Raw genomic sequence first — 10808 nt, 5'->3', positions numbered from 1 at the left:
AGTCTCAGCTACTCTGGAGGCTGAGGTGTGAGGATCACTTGAACCTAGGAGGTTGTGGCTGCAGTGAACCGTTATCACACCACTGCACTCCAGCCTGGGTAAAAGAGTGAGACACTGTCTCAAAAAAGAAACCAAAAAAGAACAAAACAAAACATCAAGGTGGATATAGGTGTTCACATAATTTATAGAAGAAATAAAATTTGCAATTTTGAAATGCTCTCTGGTAGAAGCTTTTCAGGGGCCTAAAGGAGACTGTCAGGGAGTACATGCGGGTAGTATAGAAGTTAGGAGCATGGTCTCTCCAGGCTACCTGTGTGGTTCGAATCTTGGCTCTGCCACTTGCTGGCTATGTGCAAATTAATTACCTTCTCTCATCTCAGTTTTCCCATAAATAAAGGTAAGAATAACATATACATATTTATTTTCTATTTCCCAGGAAGAATATAAGCATTTTAAGAACAGGATAAAAATTCCTGATTTACTTCTGTAAAACCAAGTGCTGAAAGCAGGTAATGACACATGTAGGTACTTAATAAATATTTATTGAGTGAATAAATATTTAATGTCTGTTATTATTTTAAATAGGGCATGTGATAAAGCATGTAAATAAAATTATTCACATTTTTGGTGTGTGTTAAGCATATGATCAATTGATATGGACAGGAGACAGAGAAATACTGGGTAGAAGAAGGGGGTTCCCTGGCAAGGGCCCCACCCTCAAACCTGGAAACCTGTGGCCCTAAATGAGAACAGACATTCCTATTTTTGACCCCAAGAAATTGCCTTTTGGCTCATCATGCCCCTATCCGGTACCCATATAAACCCTGAACCCCAGGATTTCCAGCAGGAGATGAGCAGATGAGCAGATGAATGGCAGAATAGCACAGCAGAGGAGAGAAGGGAAGGAGTGTCTGAACGTAGGGAGGAGTTCGGCTGGGGATGGACGGAGAATCAACCACTGGACAGCCAACCTCCAGGGAAAGATCATCTTCCCACTCCATCCCCTGGCTGGCTCCCCATCCATCCCACTGAGAGCCACCTCCACCACCCAATAAAACCCCGCATTCACCATCCTTAAAGTTCACGTGTGACCCGATTCTTCTGCGATGCTAGACAAGAACTTGGGATACAGAAAGCTGTCACGCTAGCCCTCTGCCCTTGCAAAAAGGCAGAGAGAGGGTCCACTGAGCTGGTTAACACTTAAGCTGTCCATAGACGGCAAGGCTAAAAGAGCGCACTGTAACACACTCCCACTTGTGCTCCTGCGCCTGTCCATCTGCGTGCTCCTCCTCCTCTAAGAGGTTTGAGCAGCTGAACAGATGAGCCACACCCCTGTTGCATGTCCTGCGAGGGAGGTCAGGTAACTCTCCTGTTTCACAATGTTACAATCCTAATTAATATAAAAATGATCTTTTCCAATGATTACATTTCCCTGCCCTGGATTCTGATTTGTATTTAGGATCATTGGCCTAGGGGATATAGTCCCACTTTCTCGCCCAGATTCGCTTGGCCTCTCCTGATTTTGCTCCTGTCCTCTTGCCAGATCTGCTTCTAACTCTTCCACGTATACTTAATCCTGCCCAATATGAAAGTGTTTACCTGTGCTGAACAAGCCACTCTTTCATGCTTTGGGCTCTTGGTTCCTGCTGCCCTATCTACCAGAATGCCCTCTGCCCACTTTATGCACCTGATCCTTGCTCATATTCCACTTCTGTGGGCTGGCCTTCTGGGATGAAGCCCCTCAGGGCTCCTTTACTCCTCTATTATGCCTGAGCTCCTTAGGCAGAGCTGCACAGGACCCTGGTATCTCTGAGTGTCACAATCCATTGAAAACAAGCAACAGAATAGCATAGAGTGCTACTGCTCATTTAGGGGGCCACGGACTCTATCCTGACTCTGCAGCACGCAAGAGGACCCCTGTCTTCTGGGATCTGAGCCATTGCTGGAGGGCAGTGGGATGGAGAGAGGCCAAGCAACAGGGAGGCTTGGTGCCGCCCTACCGTGAACTTTAGGACCACTGCTTTTCCTCTCTGTGAGCATAGCTCCTCTTCCCAGTTTCTTCTTCTCTCCCTCTTCATACCAGTGGGCAGTGAGAACCTGTACAATCTCCTCAGTAAAGGTTATTTGAAAGACAAATGTTCTAGAAATTTCAGGTAATTTGGGGTTCTTCAGAGGCAGATTTTGGAGATACAACAGAACATGGAGACGCGTGTTAAGAAGTTTATTTTATAGACCACAACAGAAATTCCAGCCAGGTTTCCTTAGAGGAAATCATCTGGATGTGGCAAACAGACTGGACTTCCATTATGCTACCACTAGGGTTTTAACAGTATAGAACCGGTTTTTACTGATGGGGATTACAGCAGCATCATTAGGGCAGATGCCTAATTCCCGAATAATATCAACGACGGCTGCAATTTGCACAGTTCCTGAAAAAGACAGGGACAGAGATAATCTCTCAGACACCCCAGCCATGTCCTGTCTTTTCTACTCATATCAGGCATCTGCCTCCTGGGGTTCAGTTTCCCCAAATCCTTTGCAAATTTGTCTCCCGTATCAACTTTTTGCACACAGTGCCTCTGTCTTAGAACCTAGGTGCCTTCCCTATCTGCTTTCCGCATGCTCTTCCCTCCCTCCCCTCTGTCCTTCTGCCCTGAGGTCCTAGTCCTGCTTGGTTTTGCTGTCATGTTTCTGTTTATAGTTTCTCCTCCCTGGTGGCTGGTGGGTAGTTCCTTCCTTGGACAACTTCTGTACTTACTGTTCGTATGAAAGTCCCAGTAGTAGGTATTTGGATAATCGTCACATAGGCAGCGAGTATACTTGTAGTTAAATGTACCTTCCACAGGGACGTCACTAGTGAGGTAAACTTTAGCCTGGTGAGGAGAAGGTGGGAGGGGGAACTCATTGTTATTCTAGGGAATGGGTAAGGGATGGAAAAATAAGAGAGGGAGAAGCTGGAGGAGAAGAGTGGGGGTGGAGGTGGGCCCAGGGCAAGGGGGAGTCTACTGTTGTAGTATCATTTCAGGAGCCAAAGTCTAGGTCAGAAGGTTTTCCCTCCCAACGCCCTCAAACTCCTGCCTTAGCAGTGTGGAGAGGCTCAGGAGGAGACAGAGTTGCAAGTGAGTCCACAGGGCAAGGAGAGCTCATCCAGGGCAGCTGTCCAGCTGGGGAGCAGGCTTGCCTTAGTCACCAGCCAGAGCTTTAAATCGACCTGCAATCACATTTACTCTGAGACCTGGTGAGACAGCAGCCTGGCCACTTGGGTGTAGGAGCCGATGTCAGGCCTTGTTGTCGGAGCTGTGACCAAGCCCCAGCTGTGCTCCTCTCTGACTTATTGACTTTTGGTGATTAGAGTTAGGCCTCTCACTCTTACTTTCCTCAGTTGTGAGATGGAAACAATTAACTACCAACTTGGCTGTTAGATAAGCAAATGACATCTTGAATGTAAATTTCTTTTTAACTTGAGTGCTTTGCAATTCAAGACCCAGATTATTGTATATATAAATTTCAGTGGAGTCAGAAGATTTTGTCCAGTTAACGTTGAATACAGCAGTTTTATCCTGGGGTCCATAGAACCAGAGGGATCTGTGGATAGCACCCAGTGAGTCTGTGAACTCAGGCGGGGGAAAAAATGCATCTTTATTACTAACCTCTAATTGAAATTCAGCATTCCTTCAGTTATGAATGTCGTCAAGGAACCACAGTGCCATTGGCAGTATGTGTGATTTTATCACAAGGAGAAGCATAGATATGTACATATCATTGTACAGATTCAGAGGTTCGAAATATTGCTTGCATACACTACCTTGAATGTATGGCAGTTATCAGACTGGCTCATGGTCATGACTGAGGCCCAGTGCCAGTCTGCCCATCTCCTGCAGCTTGCTCAGCTACCTGGCAACTCTGTACCAAGTAGCCTTTCAGCCCCAAACAGTAAATTCAGGTGTTCTCACCCTTGGAGTTTCACTCAGAATGCCTTGGAGAATCCTGGTGTTTCTTTAGAGAAGCCTAGCCGTGCCTTGTTCGTTTTTTTTTTTTTTTTTTTTTTTTTTTTAAAGAGACAGAGTCTCACTCTGTTGCCCAGGCTGGAGTGCAATGGCGCAAATGCGGCTCACTGCAACCTCTGCCTCCCAGGTTCAAGCGATTCTTCTGCCTCAGCCTCCTGAGTAGCTGGGATTACAGGCACCTGCCACCATGCCTGGCTAATTTTTGTATTTTTAGAAGAGACGGAGTTTCACCATGTTGACCAAGCTGGTCTCGAACTCCTGACCTCAGGTGATTCGCCAGCTTTGGCCTCCTGAAGTGCTGGGATTACAGGCATGAGCCACTGTGCCCGGCTTTGTTTACCTTGCTATTACATTCGCAACAACATATCTTCATGAATCAGAATTTACACCACTTATACAAGCAATCAGAATCCATTGCATGCCCAGCATGGCACGTGGGAAGTGTTGCCAAAGACCAGTGCAACTTAATGTACTTCTTCAAGCTAAGCAACAACATTCATCACACAGATAATGTGTTCATAAAATAAAATTCAACTCTATATTTTAAGTGTATTGCTTTCCCAGCTAATGTGTGGCTAAAGGAACACATATGTTACTACATCACAAATTTGTTTTGTATAAGTTAGTCACTGTTACTCAATGTGGTAGTTTCTCTCTGTAATCCAATGCATTTCATACATTTAGAAGCAATTTTCTGATAAATGTTTGATAGACTTCATGAAACCAACAAAATGGCCTGTAGCACAAAAATGTTTAAGCACTATGTTTTGCCACAAGTTTCCTTCAGCTTTAAAGGATTATGCAATCTTTATATTCAAATATACAATTGTAGGTATATTCTATGCTAATTCTAAAATAAATAAATACGAGCCTAACTTTTTCAAAAATCCAGTTACAAAAAACATTATAAATGATAGAAAATGAGGATTAGGTGGTAAGAATTTTATAGTTACATAAATATATTTTACTAAAAATTTAGAAATAGTCATACTTTGAAAAATGAAGCCAAAAATAAAAATTTGTTGACTAGAACTAACAAAATTTTCTTTCCCATAAATTATTTCTAGTTTGCAAAGTCAGTTAGTCTAAGGATTTCTTACCCTTTTAGTTGTGCTTAGGTGGGTTTTGAAAAGATTGCTTTATTTTAGAGTACTAGCATGGTTCTTAAAAGCATACTTTGATTAATCACAAAAGCACAAAATTATGTCACATGCCATTTTATTGATTCAAACATATCTTATTATACCTACCACTACCATTAACTATTACCACCAGAAACCACCATTTTCACAAAAATTTTATGTACACATTATGTACATGTTCTTATTCTCATTCTCACCTGTGCTTGTGATAAACAAAATACAAAGTTGAAAAATTATGATTCAGCCTCACTCCTACCCCAAATTAGGGTACATGTTTCAGATTCTTGGACTGAAAATAGAAAAGTTTGACAAAGCAGCTGTGATATTCTTTGCTCATTGACCAGGAATTTTTCTTTACAGGTGTGGGGATATTTCTAGAATGCATTGACTGAATAGCAGTCTTTATGCTCTCAATGTTATTTTCCATGTAATCATTGTCCTTAAGTCTTGTTTGAATTAGGAAACTTATGTTGTAAGGAAATACTTGTGCTGCCTGATAGAGGGTGTCCTTCACGAAGGGTCTGGGGAGGGAGTAGGGGAGATGGGGGATGCATGGGTCTTGGCCCTAGAACAAAGGTAGTGGGGGCAGTTTGCATGCTTGTGACACCTAAGGTCAATGACTAGGAAAAGGACACACAACCAGTGTCCCAGGGAAGATTCACTGTGGATTAATAACTGCATAAGTTTCTTTTACTTCTGGTCCTTGGCAGCTAGACAGGAGGGATAATGCTCTAATCCCAAGCTGCTCAAAATGTGGTCTTTTGGGCATAGCCTTGGTGTGCCTTGGGCATCTGTTAAAACCCAGAAGCCAAGCGCGGTGGCTCACGCCTGTAATCCCAGCACTTTGGGAGGCTGAGGCGGGTGGATCACGAGATCAGGAGTTCGAGACCACCCTGGCCAATATGGTGAAACCCCATCTCTACTAAAATTACAAAAATTAGCCGGGCGTGGTGGCATGCGCCTATAGTCCCAGCTACTTGGGAGGCTGAGGCAGAAGAATTGCTTGACCCCAGGAGGTAGAAGTTGCAGTGAGCCGAGATTGCGCCACTGCACTCCAGCCTGGGCATCAGAATGAGACCCTGTCTCAAAAAAAAAATAATAATAAATAAAAAAATAAAAAATAAAAAAAAAAGCCCAGAAGCTCTAATCTCTCCCCAGACTTGCTAAATGAAACTCTACATTTTAACAAGATCCCCGAGTGGGTTTTAGGCACATTACCATTTGAAAACCTCTGACCTTGTTCAGAGACTGGACTTCTGAACTTGGGGAAAAGGAGGAGATGAGTACAAGCTCCTTGTCAGGATGGGGAGGCTGGAACAAGAGTCAACTTCCGGCGACCCAGAGCAAAGGAGCAGAAGAAGTCAAGAGGATAGTAGAGTCACTCAGTGCTTATTGGAGAGGAGGAGTCACATCCTGCATGTTCTCTTCTGTCCACCCACCTCAACCTATGGTGTGGAGTTGCCACTTTCTTTTCTCCTCTCCCTCCATCCTAAACTAAACATGCTCAGGACCTTGGAAGGACTCTAACCCGTTCTCCACTAGCTCTTACACTTTTTTTCTTTTTCCCTCTTTCTCACTTCCTATTCCTTCTTCCTTTCTTTCTTATTTATCCTAGACTTCTCTGGATTCGAATTTCTTCATCTGGAAAATGAGAAGTCATCTGTCCCAAGCTCCCACAGTTGTTCTGAGTCTCAAGTAGCATAACATATATGAGAATGTTTTCTTAAGTACACTGTACATTATTAAAGTGAGAGATTAATTAAATTATATTTATAATCAAGGAATTGAATTATTTTTTGAAGTCATGCCCCCAGTCCTCTACTTACCACCATGCATTCTTTCAATTCTGTTTTAACTTGAAGCACTGCAGTGACTTCCTCATCTCGATTTGCTGTCGTGGGGATCTCAAAATTCTGTATTATGATCCTCCGACTGATTGTGGGAAGAGAGAATCAGAACACCAAGATCAGAGACCAATCTTTGAGTGAGAGGGGGAGCCATGAACAGGGGAAAGGGCACCGGATGGGCAAGGGAGGGAAATTACAGGGCTTGGATCAATTGTTCAGCATCAGAATCCCCTGGAATTTTTGTGTGTTGATTGGGTTGGTTACTTCGCACAGATTTAGTTTTGTTTAATAAAACAACTAGGACACCTTACTTTAAGATTCCTTAAAGAACTAAAAGTAGAACTACCATTTGATCCAGCAATCCCACTACTGGGTATGTACCAGAGGAAAAGAAGTCATTATTCAGAAAAGATATTTACGCATGCATGTTTATGGCAGCATAATTCACAATTGCAAAATCATGGAACCAGCCCAACTGCCCATCAATCAACGAGCATCTTCTTCCCTTCCATTGGCCAAAAACAAGTTTTTAAAAAGAAAAAAAGTACAATACCACACGCCATTTCCTGATAACATCCTATAGGCTCTGGTGGTTGTCTACTGAGTAGGAGAGCTCAAGTCATTATTAGGAGAAAATTTTCTAGGAACAGAATCACATTAAACCAGCAAACCTCTTGATCAGGGAAATGCAAATCAAGACCACAATGCGATGCCACCTTACTCCTGCAAGAATGGCCATAATCAAAACATCAAAATCACTAGATGTTGGTGTGGATGCAGTGATCAGGGAACACTTCTACACTGCTGGTGGGGATGTGAACTACTACAACCACCATGGAAAACAGTGTGAACATTCCTTAAAGAACTAAAAATAGAACCACCATTTGATCCAGCAATTCCACTACTGGGTATCTACCCAGAGGAAAAGAAGTCATTATTCAAAAAAGATACTTGCATATGCATGTTTATAGCAGCACAATTCACAGTTATAAAATTGCAGAACCAACCCAAATGCCCATCAATCAACGAGTGGATAAAGAAACTGTGGTGTGTATATATATACACACAGATACATATATATATATATACACACACAGTCTATCCACTATATATATATATACAGAGAGGATGGAATACTACTCAGCCATAATAAGGAATGAATTAACAGCATTTGCAGTGACCTGTATGAGATTGGAGACTATTATTCTAAGTGAACTGACTCAGTAATGGAAAACCAAACATCGTGTGTTCTCACTGATATGTGGGAACCAAGCTATGAGGACGCAAAGGCATAAGAATGATACAATGGACTTTGGGGACTTGGAAGGAAGAGTGGGAGAGGGGTGGTGAGGGATAAAAGACTACAAATATGGTACAGTGTATACTGCTCAGGTGATGGGTGCACCAAAATCTCACACATCACCACTAAAGAACTTACTCATGTAACCAAATACCACTTGTACCCCAGTAACTTATGGAAAAATAAAATAAAAATAATAAACATTTAAAAAAAACCCAGCAAACATCTCAGTGCACTGGAGGTATTTGTAAAAGCATCTTTGAAGATCCTCCTTCTTTGGTCCCTAGGTAGGGTTTAGGAATTTGTATTTATTTAGCTCTTCAGGAAATTTGGACTTATGGCCATGTTTGGGAACTTTAGATACTACTCTACATTTAGACCATACACCACAAACTGAAAGGGAAAGGAAATGGAGACAAATAAAATAGTCGGATATTCTTCTTCAGTTAATGAGGACTGGGTTCAGGGCCAGGAGAGTTACTTTCTCTTTCCTAGAAACTTTTGGCTACGGACCTTTGTTATTGTGTGGGATAGAAGGGAATTGAGTTTCTTAGCCCATAGTGTCTCATAGCCCCATTTTCTTGGGGCAAAGCATCTTAGATTTCAGAGAGATTCTATTTTTGGGTGCCAATTGCTATAGTGCCCAGTGCACAGGAAAGGGGTATAAATACCTAAATAACTTCAAAATCTCTCCCATTTGTATATGAGTTTCAGATAGATAGGATGACCAGCTTAGCTCCAGTGACTAACCATCTCAGTTTACCCAGGACTGAGGTCTTTTCTAGAATGGGCCGTGGAGGTGGCAGGGGAGGGCGGAGTTTCAATGCTACAACCAGGAAAGTCCTGGGCAAATCAGGATAGTTGATAACCCTAATTAGCATAGGTTATTTGAATACCTTGCTGCCCTTCAGGGCTAAGTTGACTGTCATCTGGTGGGGAGGGGGTGGGATCTGAACCTGTCCCACGCAGGGTTTCTTGGGACACTTGCCTCCATTAAATCAGCTTGTCAAAACTCTGAACAGTTTCCTCCAGGACAGGATATCTGGCCATGCCACAGAGAGTACCTCCAAGATCACAATTCAGAAACCCAGCATTATAAACCCTACTGCTATAGAGAAAACTCCCTAGATTGGGCATCGCTGCTTTTTCCCAGACCCCTGGCTCCATTTTCTACTTTATTTTACTTGCTCCAGTTTTTCTGCTTCCTTCACACATGTGTTCTCAATAAGTTGACTTCCAAACCTGTGCTCTCAGGTCCCAGTACACATGAGAGCAAGAGGTGCGCATATTCATCTTCAGACTTCAGGTTAAGAAGAATGTCTAAGCTGCCAGTCTAGCTCAATCTTAGACCACAGGGCAGGGGCCAGGACCTCTGGTCCTTTAGCCAGTCCTGCCAAAGCTGCCCTAAGCTGCCGTTGGAACTCAGATCTGTTATGCTTCTCTTCTAGGAGGCAAGGTGTGAGAAGGTTAAGTTCACTGAGCAGAAATCTGAACAAAGGTATAAATTATGAACAAGATATGGACCAGCATGTTAGATGAAGACTAACTACTAATTATAGCCTGTAGGTACATTTGGAGCTTTATCTCCACTGGCAATACAGAAACACCCAGCAAAAATGTGAGAGGAGTTGGTGGGGCTTCCTAAGAGGACAGAAGTGGAACCTGGCAGGAGGTCCATGGGAGCTCCTGGGACTAGAGTTCTGGGAAGTTGAAAGAAATTCTCAGAAAGAGATATGTAGATTTCCAGATTGGGAGAGGAGCCCTCCCTTCAAGGCTTTTTTTGTGGGGAAGAGAAGGGCATGGCTCACGTGTTTTCCTGAGCTTTGTTGGCCCCCAAATGCAGGCAGAGAACCAGGAGCAGGGTGGCAGGGCTGGCCCTGAACAGGAACTGGAGCAAGCGCATGCTGAAGAAAACAGAAGGCGATGTGTCCCCGAGAAGTGGTGTCCCAGGTGCCTAGCACACTTCTTATATACAGATTGATCAAGGAAGTACAAGAGCTGCCAGGGAGATCCATGAGGTGAATCACCCACTCACCCTCCCACCTCGTGATCTTTCCTTGTTGACCCAAAGTTTGTTTTTCTAAGAAAAAATCAACACTCAGCTAGAATGGCAGCGTTTGAGAGAGGAGTTAGATTGTTCTTCCTTATTTTTTCAGTGTCAGAGTTTCTCAAAATGGCTGGGACCTCAAAAGATACACCAGTTTTTCCCGAGTTTACAGATTCAGTTTTCTTTTCCCTCCTAATTTGTTTGTCTGAAGTGCTGTGTGTAGTCTGAGCTTCAGTCACTGCTCCCCTGGTCTCTGAAAGCAGAGAATCCAGCTGTGGTGGCAGGTTTCAGACCACAGGCATAGAACATCTTTGCTTGGTCAAATTATAGTGAGCTCAAGATGCAATGCTATTCAGAACATTTCTTGGGGGGCTAGGATGATCAAGACTTCCCTAGCAGTCACTACCCATCATGAGGTGGAAGAGCTAGGGAAGACCTGAGCTGCTCTGCATAATGGGGAAGTAA

General features: G+C 43.3%; 1 protein-coding gene across 1 annotated transcript; it reads right to left on the bottom strand.

The window, feature by feature from the left end:
• Positions 1–2200: 2200 nt before the first annotated feature.
• PIP (prolactin-induced protein) lies at positions 2201–10233 on the bottom strand. Its single transcript, XM_011989870.1, has 4 exons — positions 10105–10233; positions 6976–7081; positions 2759–2873; positions 2201–2429 (listed from the first exon to the last, which is right to left on the bottom strand). The coding sequence occupies exons 1-4, from the start codon at positions 10197–10199 to the stop codon at positions 2305–2307; spliced, it is 441 nt and encodes a 146-aa protein (XP_011845260.1). The 5' UTR covers positions 10200–10233; the 3' UTR covers positions 2201–2304.
• Positions 10234–10808: the final 575 nt, after the last annotated feature.

The sequence above is a fragment of the Mandrillus leucophaeus genome, unplaced genomic scaffold, assembly GCF_000951045.1.
Source record: "Mandrillus leucophaeus isolate KB7577 unplaced genomic scaffold, Mleu.le_1.0 Scaffold365, whole genome shotgun sequence".
In the NCBI taxonomy this organism is placed as follows: Eukaryota; Metazoa; Chordata; class Mammalia; order Primates; family Cercopithecidae; genus Mandrillus; species Mandrillus leucophaeus.
Note: the sequence above shows the minus strand (reverse complement) of the source record. Positions and strands in the feature narration are given on the sequence as shown.